This window comes from Eutrigla gurnardus (assembly GCF_963514095.1).
Source record: "Eutrigla gurnardus genome assembly, chromosome: 18".
NCBI classification, from domain to species: domain Eukaryota; kingdom Metazoa; phylum Chordata; class Actinopteri; order Perciformes; family Triglidae; genus Eutrigla; species Eutrigla gurnardus.
In genome coordinates, this window is record NC_139929.1 from 9,862,867 (window position 1) to 9,878,646 (window position 15,780).

At 44.0% G+C, this 15,780-nt stretch overlaps 1 protein-coding gene across 2 annotated transcripts in view; it reads right to left on the reverse strand.

Moving 5' to 3' along the window:
• Window positions 1–15,780, reverse strand: part of drosha (drosha ribonuclease III) — a 79,687-nt gene that overhangs the window by 29,923 nt on the left and 33,984 nt on the right. For both annotated transcript variants that reach the window (XM_084033756.1, XM_084033755.1), the window contains exons 21-23: window positions 13,510–13,609; window positions 11,567–11,669; window positions 4,297–4,367 (exon numbers count right to left, since the gene is read on the reverse strand). In XM_084033756.1, coding sequence (XP_083889882.1) covers window positions 4,297–4,367; window positions 11,567–11,669; window positions 13,510–13,609 — 274 coding nt within the window. The remainder of the gene's footprint in view (window positions 1–4,296; window positions 4,368–11,566; window positions 11,670–13,509; window positions 13,610–15,780) is intronic.

Genomic DNA, 15,780 nt, shown 5'->3' on the forward strand with positions numbered 1-15,780 from the left:
CGGCTTCTCAGATGGTTCTGTGCAACAAACCATCTGGCGGGTCAGGTTAGTGCTCCAGTGCCGGTTTTTGCGGGAGATGAATTCCCGCGTGGGGGAAGATGATGCGAGACCCACGTTTCATAAATGGTCCAGATTGTGCCCACATGCCGTCGACACCTCACTGAGATCTGAACTCAATGCGAGCCAGGCCGCCACGGCATGTGGTCTGCCTAAACATATCCCAATGCGAGCAAGATCCCATCTCAGGGGGCACAGCTAATGGGTCCTGACATGATCGAATGACAAAAGTCTCATTGAAAAAAAAAAACACATGTAATGTTTATTGTTAACTACGAAGGCGTAAACTCAATAACACATAGTGGAGAAAGAATGTACGTGTGCATTCATTCACCATACCAAGGATGCAGTGGAGAAGGCATAAAAACTCTCATTCAAACATTGCACATATGCGACTGCAGTTGTCACACGACAAAGCATACAAATTGCACAGATATCACCAGAGAACAGAAAAGGGACATGGGTGTTGCAGGAATAAAGAGCAGCCGGGTGAAAAGAGAAGTGTCGGTGTTGTTGCAGAAAATGGAAACACTCACTCATTCTTACAAAAGGCTCATGCCCAGTGGATGTTCTTTAAAAAAAAAAAAAAATGTAAATGAATAGTCTGTGTTTCGGTAAAAAAAAAAAAGGACGAGCATGAATCCACCTAACAGAGACAGGGGCTGCTGTTGCTGCGAGCCAGCGAGGTGACCTTCGTGTGGAGGGAGTTTCTTGTCAGCCAGCCTTTCATCTGCATCAGCATGTAAGCCTAGCACACTCTACTGGCGCACCGAGAGACCAGAATAAGATCAGACTGGGTCATGGTTATCAAATACAGTTAAAATCTGTTTTACTTAATACTTTTGCCGCTCGATCCAGAATGCATACTACCACCACTGTTGACAACATTGAAAGATTCAAACCATGGGTGCAATCTCTGCTCGAGTCCAGTTGAAAGCAAAGCGGCTCCAAAAACCCGTTTGCACCCACCAGCGAGGGCAGGTAGGGAGAAGGCTGCGATGCCACACTAGCCATAGTGACCATCGCAGTGCCATGGTGACCATCTTGGTTGTCACAGCATCCTTTTTATGGCGTTTGAGTGTGCATGCTTGTGTGCTGGTGTTAATGGAAGCCGACAGATTTGCCGTGGGTAACTAGTGAGATCATCATTATGATGATTGCTCCTCAAAAGAGGCACTTCCCCTCAGGACAGCACAGTGGCATCAACATCTTTTCCCAGCTATATTGCAACAACCACTGTCGGGTCCAGGTTGGGAGCAATCGAGCGGCTAGCCCTGAAGAAGACACTTCCTGCCTCTCTGCTGATGCTTTAATAACCTCCACAGTAACATCACTGGCAAATTAGCATCTATTGTTTCCTCCGGGCTTCTGTGTGCAGCGAAGCTAGATTCCATCCACGACGTTGTTTGGGAACTAGTGCCAGCAAAGGTGATATGTTGAGAGAAAAACAAGGGGACGGAAATAACTGTTGAGCTCCAGCCATGAATGCCATACCAATTAAGGTATAACAGAAAGAAAGGGAGGGGGGGTAGTGTTTGTCTGGCTAGGTCTTAAGGTGGAAATTATATGCATGCTTTGTCTTAGGTAGGCAATTCGGAATGCTACCTCCAGAGTTGTGGAGCTTTTGTGTCGACTTGTCGTAAGAGGACTGGAGCAAAACATCTACGGGGGTAATGACATCCTTGAGCGTTAGAGAGCGGATAGAATGGAAAAGGAAGGATAGAAAAAAAACAACAGGGAGCAAAAGAGAGGCACCAGGCAGCTTCCTGTTGTTACTGAGAGAAAAGGAGGGTATGGGACTGATCACCCATGTGTGAATGAGAACACCCTACCGACAAATAGGAGAGGAAAAACCTTGCCGAGTGTGATAAAGAAAAGTGTGGAGGGTTCAGTTTTGTACTGCCTCTCATTAGTCTGGTAATGTGCTGTTCGGAGACCCATTCTGACACGTTAAGCTAGAAATATAGATGGAGTCAAGTGGTCCTGCAGAAATGCATCTCACCGTCTGCCCCGCCACTCCCCACCATCATGCCCAGTACACCGACCCAGTTGGGGTTTGTCTTCCTGGTCTGTGTCCATCTGTTTGCTCACTGTTTTCTATGTGAGCGCAGCCATCAGGAGGATTCAGCAGGTGACAAGCCGTACTATTTCAATCCTCAAATCGCTCTACTTTAGTCGTACAACTTCTCGTGGGAATCTCCGCCATGTGTCATCTGACTAGAATGCTCCCTCAGCATACAGAGTTGTACTGTATTAAGAGTGCGATATTACATCAGATTTTACTGCATTTACTGACTGCAACTTGATTTTTTATAGAGTAACTTGGACTGTGCAGAACATGTTTACAGTGACAGTGCCACATCTGAAATGGCTGTCTGTCAATATTGTTTTCATGCCATGTGCATGAATTTTTTTGTACGTGTTTATGTTCTTATTCTTCTGCAAAAAAAAATCCATCTTACTGGTTTCCCGCATGCAATTCCCTCTCTCCTCCTTTCACTCCATCTCCTCATTAATAAGCACAAATGGCCAAAAGATTAAGAATAAAAAAAAGAGATTCAGCCAAAAAAGGAGTGAAAACAGTTTTAAATATAGCCTGATTTCATATACGGATTATCAGAGTTTTAACAATTCTGAATGTGATATCATATGCATTCTCTGCTTCTTTTTATTCCAAAATAAAAAGAAGTAGACCCTGCCTTAATCTTTTTTTACTCAGACTCTCCGTCTGGAAATTATATCATAAGCATGTCTAACTTTCCTCTCATCTGCTGTCTCCCTGAGTGATGAAAAAAACAAAATAACAGCAGGTATCTCTTTGTACCCATGGGATATCAATGTGCTCTATGCTGCTGGTTTATATTTTGCATTAGGAGGCGATGACGTTTGTGAGTGCGTGTTTCTCTCCGTCTGTATGTCAACTGCAGTGTTTTAACACGCCTTGATGTCGATCCTCTGCCCCAGTAGTTGCCGCACTGCACTTAATAATGAGGTTACTTATTTGAAATGCCGTCGTATTTTTGTAAATCCACATCTGTTCAGTAGCTCCAAGAAGCTCCATCTTTACAAGGCATTCTCTCATCATCGTACAAATAAAGAACTCCAAATTCAAGCAATAACTTGATAACTGCTGTCGACTTTCATGGCCAGAAGATGACAGTAAAACCGAACCAAGGACGTTTGAGCTCCCCGCATGGAAACAAATACTCCACAGTCGGCAATGAAACAAAATGCCTGTGTCCGCGCAGCAGAAAAGACTCATAGTGAATTTGGCCGAGAGTGGAGACAAATCAAGGCTGAAATGTTTTGTCAATTAAAGTGAAAAAAAAAATAAAAAATCTATTACATTTGAAATAGAATGATTAATTAACCGATTTGCCTTCAACCCTGAAGGAAATCATATAAATAAGACATTGTTTTGGGAGGGATGATCACAAATTAATGATAATCTGCCTGAGAAGTGGTGAGTTTTTTTCTTTTTATAAATTTAGCCCTGAAGCCTCTGATCTTGTCTCTCTAAGCCTCCCGATGTTGACGAAACATGTTGCCTCCATGTGTCCCGTAGTGTGCGGGAGTCAACAACCGAATCTCCGACAAGCACCCTCAATAGCCAATTAGAACAAGGCCTGCTGCTACATTCTAGATGTGCTGCCGGTTATTTAATTGACTCATAACATTTCTTGCCAAGATAAATGCAAATACTGATCCATTCATCAATTATTCATGCCCACTGATCACACTCACACAATCGCAAACAATAGCAGGTGTCCTGCTCAAGACTGGCAAACCGCAATGTTCCACACCTCCAGTTCATTTCACACAATTTAAAAACCACGCTATGGCTTCATCCAGGTTTTCATTTTCGTTTTTTTCCTTCGTCTTATCGTTTTATCTTCCTGCATATCGGTGCACACACAATAAGCAGCGAGTCAAAAGTATTGCAGGGTGAAGTGAGATTATGTGAGATTTCAGGTTCTGAGGCAGGCAAGGGCTCAGTATCATGCAATACTTGGCGCTTGCCAAAACAGTGTGTGGGTTTAAACAAATAAAAACATGTCAGGGGGGAAAAAAAACTTTGAAAAATATTTGTTATGTCATCAACAAAACAAAATTGGAAAATGTTGTCTCCACGACTGAAGGAAATGTCCGCAAAAAAAGGGAATCCACATCCTGTAGAGAAAAAAACTGGCACAGGGCAGAAACCTCATTAGAGGAAAGTAAGTGTATTGTGTCACTTACCCCGGTGCTGAAAAGCAGTCGACCAAAGAGCTTCCGGGACTCCTCCAAGCCTCCTTCCAAATACACAGCACCTGAAATTAAAAAAAGATGAATTAAGAAAAGTGTGCAAACTGTGTGGAATATTAGCTGGATCCTAAAAACCTACACAACATTTAAAGCAACCGAGAAAAGCATTACATTGCACCAGTGTGTTGCTGGTGTGGAAATTCTCTGGCAATTCCAAGGCAATTTCCAACTGTTCCCGTAATGGAAAACTTAAAATTAATTGAACTCGGCAATGAGTTATAATTGCTTTATTAAAAAGAGAAGTGCATTTTTATTGCTTTTTGGCAGTGAAAATGACCTCGGGGTTCCTGCACAAGAGGAGAGGAAGTGAGGGTTGCATCGGCACGCTGAGACGGAACAGGCCAAGGTCACGTAAACATCAAACTCGCAGGCAAACCGAGCCCGTGTCACATTCTTAGGTATGTATAAGCATAACAAACATACAAAGCCCACATACAGGCCTATGGACTTCACGCTCAAAACCTTTCATGGACAGTGTGGACAAAAGTGTAATGTCCTCGCCTACACACTGACGTATGTGTAGTTGTCCACACAGCAAACAGAATGTGATGCATTGAACTTGAATTGTTAGGGAAGGGGGGGGGGGGGGGGACCCACAAACACATGTGCATACACCCACACGCACGCACACACATACACACACACACAAAAGACAAGGGACAAAGAAAGAAATTTGATACAGGATTGGTCCCAAATTGCAGAGAGCTGCTGTCACAGCGAGCGAAGAACAAGACAAGTATCCCAAATGTCTCTCTCTGTGGGAATGATGTGCAGCATCTCCAGTTCATTCAGTTGCAAACAGTCAGCTGCTTTGCACAAGTCAACTCTCCCTTTGTGCGTTTCAGTTGTTTTTTTTTTTGCTCTTCCACCGTTTCCACTAAAATCAGCGGCACTATCATGGTGCCTTTAAGCTGCGTACAACTTCGAACCATCACACTTAGGGCGGCTCATTCAATTTAGAAAGCAATAACCACCTGGCAAATTGGGTATACAATCGTGCAGAGGTTTTTATTATGTGCATAAATGAGCCAGTGGAAATGGGGTGCGGTGCGGTTGCGAGTCTAAATGCGCAAACTGCTTTCATGGACGACATCAAAAACATATGAGGGATTCATCATCTGGGGAGGGAAACTGCTTTCAGATGGCTAAAAGGCCATTTACACAAACACGCAAAACACACACGCGCACACACACACACACACACGGACAGTGACGATGCTGCCTACATAACCGAAACCATAAAGAAATACAAACAAACCACCTAGCACAAAGACAAACACGAACGCACACCCACTCTATCTGCCTTCCATGCCCTTTACTTCTAATCAGAGTGGGAAACTGCTACCAGCCATTGCCGAATGTTCGTAAAATTTGATTAAGGCCTGACAACTCTGTCTCACCCTAGCAGCTACTTTGGCAAGTAACAAGCTCTCATTCGTTTGGAGGACCTTTTACTAATGTACAAATCGAGTTGAGTGGCACAATAATGAAAGTAGCTTGTGAATTTCGAAGGCACAAGTCGGAGGTTTTTTTAGACAGGAGTCATTTTTCTGCCAAGCTTTTGACCATCTAAAATCAGAACAGAATAGAGAGGTGGAGCCTCCTTCCGGTGGATTACCAAGGGACCTTTTTTGGGGGGGAAATATGTACAGTAGTCAACTGTGATAAACAAATGATTTTTGAATTTGATCCCGTTTGAATTGTGCCATGAATTACACATATGATTTTAGTCAATTAAAAAAATATTTTTCACTTTAAGTAAATATAGTAACTATTTATTTACGGATTTAAAAAAAGAAGATCTCTCACTGTTGACTACCGTACATAGTCCTCCCAAGATAGAGTCCCATAGCGGACACCGGAAGGGGATGTCCTTCGCCTCTCTATGTGCCTATAAATCTCCATCTATAAATCTAAACTCCACACACACACACACACACACACACACACACACACACACACACACACACACACACACACACACACACACACACACACACACACACACACACACACACACACACACACACACACACACACACACACACACACACACACACCGCTCGCTCCCTTGCAGATGTGTTTCAATAAGCAAGTAATCTTGGCATGTCGGGGCGACTGAGGCTGACCGCAGGATGCTCTGGAGATGGGAGCGGTTCTTAGCAGGATGTTTTCCACTAAACATCAGCTCTGAGATTTGTGATTTTACCATAATGTGGACTTCATTTCTAGAAGCTGCTACCAGATGTTTCCTCTGGAGACCAGCTGTAGGAGGATAAGAACTCCCTCCTAGGACCAAGTTTTGAACATCTTTCACTCATAATGCATTCATGTGTGAATGCTGACAAAAGTGGGGTGTGGGTGGGGCCGGGAGGCAGTTTTTCTTCATGTTTTGATGACACTGCAGATTTGTAGAGCTCCCCAAATGGAGGCCTCAAACGTTGTTGAATCTCAAAGTTTTTCCTTCTTATTAGATTTTAAAAACTTCTTGCAAGAGTAAGTAGAAGGTAGGGGGGAAAGAGAAACCAGGAGAGCCTCAAGGGATTTAAAAAAGGTAATACAAATCTCAAAGCAACACCTTTGGTGTCAATCAAAGGGCCTATGGATGAAGAAACCAAGATATGCAGTTCATTCGAGCGAGAACACTCTTGACAAGACGGCTGTCCATGCAAAAAGTGTGCCCCAAAGCGATCCAATCAATCGCACAACTTGCCGCAATCATTAAACGGAGATCTGTGCTTCGCAGTCCACCCTGTCAGCCTGCAAAGTTGCAACCGACGCCCTGAATACACACAGCAGCAGAAGGAGGCCCAGCCAACTCTGCTGGCAATTATATGCTAGCATCTACTCATATTGCAGTAACATCATGCACCGGCCAATCATTCCACAGTCTCGGAGCTGGGGCACATTCAGCCCGCTGAGTTGTCGACCCTGCGGGGTTAGCCGGCGTGCAATAAAGGAGGCCTGAAGAGTGAAGTGAGCAAACCTGCCTAGAATATGCACACGAAGAATCACCGACACTGCAGCAGGGACACTGGAGTTGGGTGCCCTTTTGAAACTTCCAAGAAAGTGCGATTGGTTCACCGTATTTTTGTTTTTTTAATCCCTTTAAGGCTGACCCGAAGGCTTCACAGCTTCAACGGTTGCCATGGTAATCAACGTCCAAATCTGTACTTGCGTGCATCGGTTTGAATTTTTAATATAGGCTACACATTACCCCACAAAACCCAATAGCCTATTGAAATAATGACATTATTACCATTAATCATTAAACACCATTATTATGAGTTATACCAGACAGATAGCGCTGTTTGTTCTATGTAGAGGGTGAGGGTGTGTGTGTGTGTGTGTGTGTGTGTGTTAGAAAGCTATTGATACAGCTGGCCTACAGTGAGCGGCCTAGACCTTTTAGTGACTAATTTGAAGTTTCAACAATCGCCGAATATTCCTCACTGAAGCTTTAAAGCTCCAGCAATGATATTTGAGATGGCCCTAAATCCTTTGTTGAAAGCTATCCATTTTAAACAATCAAATAAAGAAATAACTTTGATCCTTTCAAAAGTCCAGCACGTCTACTTCCTTCAAGATAGATTACCTATTTGCTATTTCGATAAAAAGGTCACCTTTACGCTGCTCTTCGCAATCTAGGCATTGCAGATCTGTTAGAGACGGAGTTTAATGAATCTGAGTAACTTTGAGCTGGATCCAAAAATGGAAACGGAGCCTGATGCAACCCAACCCAAAACTGATAGATTAGAAACTTCACCGTGTAAATTTGATAAAGGTCAGAGAGAACACAGCGTAAAAACTCTAACCGTGTTTTCCATCCGGCAGCGCATAGAGGATATCAGTCATGGCCAGAGAAGGCCAGCCACTAATGAATCTCCACATCTGTCACGAGTCTAACGCAGACAGCCATGCCGACTGTACAGTGTTATGTTTAGGAATAGAATTCCAATGTCTGTGGGCTTTCAGTGACCAATAAAAACCCAGAGTCAGGGGCATATGAAACACCAGCGGCTGACAGTCACATTAATAACCTAGAATGAATTATTCAAAAACGCTCAGACTCTAATCCATCAAATAATATATTAAGCCGCTCCCTCTCGGCTCAGTGGGGGCTGAAGCAGCAGACGGACACAGAAAGCAACACATTAAAAGGCAAAAAAAAAAAAAAAAAAACGAAACCAAAACATGAAAATAGAATTTTCACCACAGCGGTGACAAAAGGCAGGCTGAGTGCATTGTTACATCAAACATCTTACTTTTCAAAAAAAAAAATGAGGCTTGGAGCAGAAGAGTGAGACGGAGAAACCCAAAAAAAAGAGACAAAAACAAAAAAAGAGGGCACACGCAAAGCACCAACTCCACCACTTGCTACCATTGCAGCAATTAACAAAGGGAGCAGTGCTAGCTCAATGAATACACCGGCTGCATTGTGTATGAATCTGATATTCAGCAAGTGAGAGATAATCCTTTCTCTCCGTTCTTTTAATAGGAAGAGCTTAGAGAGGGCCCTCACAAAGGTTCACCATCTGTATCCCCCATGGCTGCTGGCAGCGCATAATCCACAGATCAACTGTACAAGGAAATTAGGGCCATAAAAACAGAGTGGGGCCTCTTTTCTTCTTCTCACAATTCTTTTCAAACAGTTCGGTAGGAAGGAAACGATGTGGCTTATCAGTGGAGAGGACCTGAGAGGGAAACGGGAGGGCAACAGGCGTGCCGAGTTTCTATGAATAAGCAGAAGGAGAAAGTGGTTTCTAAAGACGAAGAGGTAAAGTGGGCAGGAGCTAAAGTACAGAGGGAGAGAGGGTGAGAGGGAGAAGGGGGTGGGGGGGTACAGAATGGGAGGTGCACAGGCCAAAAGAGCCCAAATGAGAATGGCTCACTCCAGCAGAAGTTAATGACAGGGGATCAGAAAAGCAAGATTTCCATTCAACACTTTGAATTATTCAGGGTTGCAGGGCACCCATTTGCATTGCAGATGCCTTTACTTTCCATTCCTCTACCGCTCTCCCTCCATTCTTCCCCTCACTCTCCCTCTCTCCGGCTCTCTCCCTTTCTTTCTCTGTCTCGAGCAAGAGAATGGCCCTGCCTCAGGGTTAGGAGATAGACACATTCTCGGCTCTGCGGAGGGAAAGCTTTGCCCATGCAAAGCAGGAGATTATCTGCCATTTCCAACAAAGCCAAGGTTCAATGGTCACCGTGGCATAGAAACAAATAAAACAAAGGTCAAAAAACATGCATAGTAAGCTGTTAAAGCTATCTGCCAGGGCCTTGGAAATATTATGAGCATGTCATATTTCATCACAGCTTTCTGGATACTGGATGAAGACCGATTTGAATTCTACGCATGTGCGTGCTGGAGGGGGAAAAAAATGTGTTAAAATAGGAAAAGAAAAAAAAAATGATGGTTCCTTCAGAAAACAAGGCAGCATGTCTGTTGATGTGGTGCCTGCTGCTTTTGGGAAAGTGGTGGTTTGACGTCTCTGTCAGATGGAAAAGCGTATGTGAGGATGAAAGGACGGCGTTTGTGAGCCCCTCGTAGCATCCTATGGCGTGCATGAGCGATCCCGGTTTGTCTCGTAAGGAGAAAGCGCTGCAGTCGGTGAGAGTCGGGATGGGTGAGGATGGCGCGGCGCGGGGAGGGGAGTGACATGATGACTCATCAGATGCGTGGCACATCGTTCACCTAATAACACCCAAACTCTAGATCACAGGGGGGGGAGAAGCGAGAGATGGAAGAGCGCGGAGGGACACGAAGAGTAAGTCAGAGACGGGAGGGTGGAGACAGATAGACTGCTCAAAGACAAGGTCTTAAAGGAAGTGTTTGAGCTAAAAAAAAAACTGAAATGGAGATGACAAAAGTCTCGGAGAAAGAAGAGAGGCAACATCAGACAGCATTCTCAATGCTAGTGACTTTCAACGTCTCGAGTCTGTGTGTACGTGTGCATGTTTTGCCCCTCAGCGTGTGTGTGTGTGTGTGTGTGGGCAGGTGGGGGGGGGGGGTGATATTTTTGAGTTAGTAAATCAAAACCCATCACCACAGGGTGCTCTCTGACAGCGGTTCTCTCACAGGTTCCTTCATAACAGCACCCCTGTTTATTCATCACATTTCACTTTATTAAGTTGTAACTGGAGATAGAAGACGAGGAGAGAGAGAGAGAGAGAGAGAGAGAGAGAGAGAGAGAGAGAGAGAGAGAGAGAGAGAGAGAGAGAGACCCAGTGTTGTGGCCCTGCTGCCTTGCTCGGATGTGCACTGCGATGAGGCGGCGACAGCCACGGGACAGAATAGATTATGACTACGTCTCCGCCGATAATGAACCCATAACAAGTACGGCGCCCCCGGGGCCGACAGGGGGCCGTGGTGCCAGTCAGCACTTTCCCTGCCACTCTCTGCTCACTGCTGTTTTGGCGCGGGGAGGTGGCGGGGAAGCAAGGCAGATTTCTTGAAAGCCACCCACTTTCTCTATCTATCATCAGGGGAGCGCAGAGAGATGGCTGAACTGGTTCAATCAAGATGGTGATTAGATGAGGAGAGCTGCCGACGCTGCAGCTCTCGAGGAGTGAGACTTAGCTCAGCGACGCCCGTGGTGGTTGGACAGAGAGAGGGAGACGGCCCCTACCAAGAGTGTGTTTTGGTGTGTTTGTGTGTGGTTTTAAAGCGCCAGGGTCCCTAATCACTGCACAAACTCTGCTGATGAACCGCAAGCCAGATGAAATAGCGAGCCTGTGTTATGTGTGTGGTGTGGGTAAAGACAGTGCTCTGGGGGATTGCCTGTCCAGCCAGAGGTCAAACCACACCTCCTGAGATCAATAAAGCTGTGTAATGTTTCCACGGCCTAATGGGAGAGCCACTGCTGCGATTTACACAGGAGAACACACACATACACAAAGCTGAATTACACTCGGAGAAGATTCCATTTTAACCAAAGCACATGAAGTAGGTGAATTAAAAGCATATATGCATAGAAGCATTACCAGTATACCTGCCGCTTCACAAAGTATTGAACCCCTCCTTCCTAACTGTTTGTTGTATGTATGAGAGCGTAGAGACGGTATTTGTTTTCAGTATATGTAAATCTGTCCTCGTAGAAATAGATTTACATATTTAGTTCACTCAAAATGTATTCCTCTTTTTTTTTTGTTCTCTGGCGCAGCCATCATCCCCACTTCTATCTCTGTCTCGTGGGAATCTCACCGATAAGAGCCTCAAAGCAGTTGGCCATGGCGTGTCGCAGGTCCGACTCCCGGCACAGATCTGGTCCGTGAGCGTAGAGCATGAAGCGATCTAACTCCAGTTTCTGTAAAAAGACAAACACATTCATATCAGTGTTGCTGCCACCGACACCACGGTAATAGCTTCTTGAAAAAGTAATAGCATTTTTTCTTTTTTTGGGGTGTTGCACATTTTCATAGGCTCTTTATGGAAAATGGGGAGGGTGGGGGTGGGGGGGGAACTCGAGGGAAATGAAAAAGATTGTCTGCCCTTGCTGGAAAAGGTTCTACTTCATGGCACTGACAGATGTGCCCATGTGTTGTCCAGCTGTGGCATGATGCACTAAGCAGGCACAGGAGGAAAAAGAAATGTGCACACGTGCATACACGCGCAAAATTACACTGGGGCGCACGCGCAAACACACACGCGCTATATAATCCTAAAATAAATTGTGAAATAGTACAGTGGTGACCTTCAGTCTGCCTGAAGAGGAGTGACACTTCTTTCACTGGAAAATCACTTTTTTTTCTATAAGATGCATAACAGGGAAGCAGGGTTTAAGCTGCACCGCCAACCTCCACCTCAATGATGCCGAAAAAAACATAAAGAACTGATATTGAATGCATTCTACTGGTTACTTTAAAGCTATTACTGAGCTTATAAATATGTATTATTAGAATAGCTATGTTATCACTTTATCGCTGCTATCACATATAGCTGTATTATTGCATTCCCATATTTAACATACCTCTACCTGTGTGCATTCCAGTTTATGTAATATATTCAATGTATTTGTGAATTAATCTGTACAAGCTCAATTTAGCACCCTGCTGTACTGTTCAGTCTTCCCTATGATGGCAGCTTGCAGTGGAGCTGGTTGTATTGGTCAACTTGTGGTAGTGAGAAAGCTGCATGAGAATAAAGCAGACATCACGTAAAGGAGGAGAAATGTCAAATCTAATAATAACTGGTTGCCAAATGTATGTTTATGTATGTAATAGTTATTTTCTGGGACTGTGGGTCGGTCAAACTTTCTACAACTATTTGTTTGAGCCTTGTCGAGAGAAGCCCAACTTGATTTTACTGGCAGTGAACCACAGACGAATACCCGTCAAAAAACAGTCAGGGTGCTATTTAATTATGGCTGATAACTGTTGGTGGTATCCCACCCCCCGTGATTGCACACACAAATTAAATCACAATTCATAAATACTCCAACTCAGAGGGAACCCGTTCTGACTTTTAAGCCTTCCAAGTGAAGTGGCGGATTGTGCCGTTGCTCGCTGAAGATATTTTTTGAAAGATAATTGCGAGTGTTCTTGAGCAGACGGCTTTAGAGGAGCCTGGTAAACAACTTGGCAACGTCGAACACTGTATCACACTCACTTTACCGCGAGCGGCAAATTGAAACAAGCCAAACTGCTACACAGCACTAATGCAGATTCGGGCGGCTGCATCTTTGTATTCAGCAGGGAGCAACATGAAAGATTGAAGTTTTTAATTGCTTTCTCCACATCACGGGACGATTATTGTTGTGTTCTTTACAAACGTGCCAGTGAGTGCGGCTTGGCTGTACGTCGCTGCCAGCGAGAGAGGGAAGGAGGGAAGCAAGGGGGCCTAGCGATAACAGGAACTGGAGAGTGTTTCAGGAAGACTTCTAGGGGCCCACAGGGACCCCGGCCGCACTAGTCTAGTCCTCCAAAACAACAACCTTTTAACTCCAATTACAAACCTGAGGGGCCAAAAAAAAAGGGTAGGGATGGCAGCAAGACAAAATTACTCTTTTCCCCAGTGCCCCCTTAGAAAGAAGCAAAGTCATAACGGCAAGCCAGAAAACAATAACACTGTCTCAAACATGTGCTCGCGTCAGTTCGCAGACCTTTCACTACTTTGACCTGCAGAGGAAGGACATGTAATGAGTTTACCTTGGCTAGCATGGCTAGGTGCTGGTTTTGTACGATGGCTGTTCTGTAGGTGGCCAGGCCACCCTCCTCCAAACCGGGAAAAAGGTAGTACAAGTGGACACTGTGGAGAAAGGAATGGAAACGCAATCAGAAACGTCACTGGATCTCAGATTCCATGGTTTTTCAGGGCTTAAATTTCTTGCTTGAATATAATGAAAATGATTATATATATATATATATATATATATATATTAGTACATGGCAGAGAAATATGACATCACAAAATCTACTAAAAGGTATTCTTGACACCAACAACAATAATAATATAATGAAGAAAAGTGTGTATAGAGATTTCTAAAAATATACTATATTCTCAGATAAAAATAGTTAGTTATCCTTTCAAATTGCCTCATCCTGCATTTTGTCAAGACCACCTAATTCATTTTCCAGAGATATCCATCCTTTCCAGGTCTGTGTTGGAACCCAGAAATGGCCACAGACGCTTCAGTAGTTCCACAGCTGGGTTCCAGGCGAGCAGGTTCCATTTTCATTATGGTCCAGCGTCTCCCTAACCATAGCGTATCATTTGATTTCATTTGAATTAAAACAGGCCATTTAATTCAGTCATTTCTAATCAATGCAAAGAGAGGAAGGCAGGTGGTGTTCTGTTTTTCCAAATTCACGAGAGGTCTATTTGTCAGGGTATTGTGATCTTAGTGTGAAAACAAAGCACTTGGAATTAATAAAAAGCACTTAGCGCAATGAAAAATAATTAGACTAGTTTGCTGGCAAAAGTGTCAGTCACAGAGAGTGGCTAACTGGACTAAATAGCATTCGTCAGGTTTTATTTATCATTCTTTTAAGATAAAGATGATCCACAAATGTCCTATTCAAAAACGTTGTCACAGTGAACCATCGATCGCACGTACTGTGCAGTACATCAAAGGGTCATTCAGTGAACATAAAAACCGGAGCTCCTTCCAGCCGGCAACTCTCAAGCTCATCTGTAATCCATTTCTCGTGTGCTTTTCCTCATATTTTCTGCAGCAGTGGTCCTAAAACTTTATGGCCAAAAACATGAGTGAGGTTTATTCACAACGATGTGTTCTTAATGTGATTTAAAAGACGCATCGGTTGCTTTTTCAGGCATTTATCTTTAATAAAAATTGCTAATTTAAAGTGGCAACTTTGTCCCCCGACTATCGTTTCCAACTGGTATTACCGTTGGCGCCGCTGTCGCACAGACAACCGATATAGCTTCTGGTTTGTTTTCTGGCTGCTTGCGTCAGGGTGTGTGCTTTAAAGCAGAGTAAAACTAGTTTAAAAAAAGCCTTAATTTTCCCAGGAGATTGGAGCCAGTGGCAGACAGAATTATAATGAAAAGAGGCTTATAGGGAACCAATCTAAATCTGGTGTGATTATACATTATTCCCTATTACACCGTGCAATCAACATTTACGTCATGGTGATAAGTTAAAGCAAAAAACCTGACTATTTCCACTTCAAAAACTTACCTGAACTTGAATAACTCCTTCTAATGAAATATTTACTTTTTCAGAAGAAGGATCACAAATATTGCAAGAGGAATTATTTTTTTTACATCATCTGCTGACCCTTTTAAAAAAACCATGCCGTGACCCCCCTCTGTTCAACAGTAACTCCCGGTGTTGAGGCTATTCAAATGTGCAAAACAGTCTGTTGGCTGGACAGCAGAGGCACAGATAGCCTCTAAGGGCAGCGCGCACTGGAGGTGCACAAGGCGGTTGGCTGGATCTGCTGTACCCATTTAACTGGACAAGAGGCTGATAAATAATTCAGAGGGCCAGAGCGTAGGCCAAGCATGTCTCGTCAGAAGCTAACAATCAAAGAAGGAAGGCAGAGGAAGAGGAGGCGGGAGAGTGGCGAAACATGCCGAGAGATAGCCAGAGAAACAGAGGCTAACCAGCTTCTTTGTAACACTGTTCTTGCTGAAGCAGTGTCCTGTGTAACCCAGTGTCAGTTCCTATTAAGGTTTAATCCGGCTCCTGAATGTTCACTGTTGTGGAAGTGTTAGCATCGGGGGTTACGCTTGAGATTTTGGTGGTAGAAGATATGCTTTTGGGCAAATGGAAGTCGGATAAAAATTTGTTCTTCCTTTTTACAACGTGCTGTGTGTGTGTGAGTACAGCCTGTGGCAACAGAGAAAGCCCTCTTCTTGTATGTTTAAGTATAATATCGACACAGAGGAGAAGGTGCAGTGGGTAGATGGGCACTACCTTGTTAGGTGGTTTGTGTGATTAATAATGTACATAT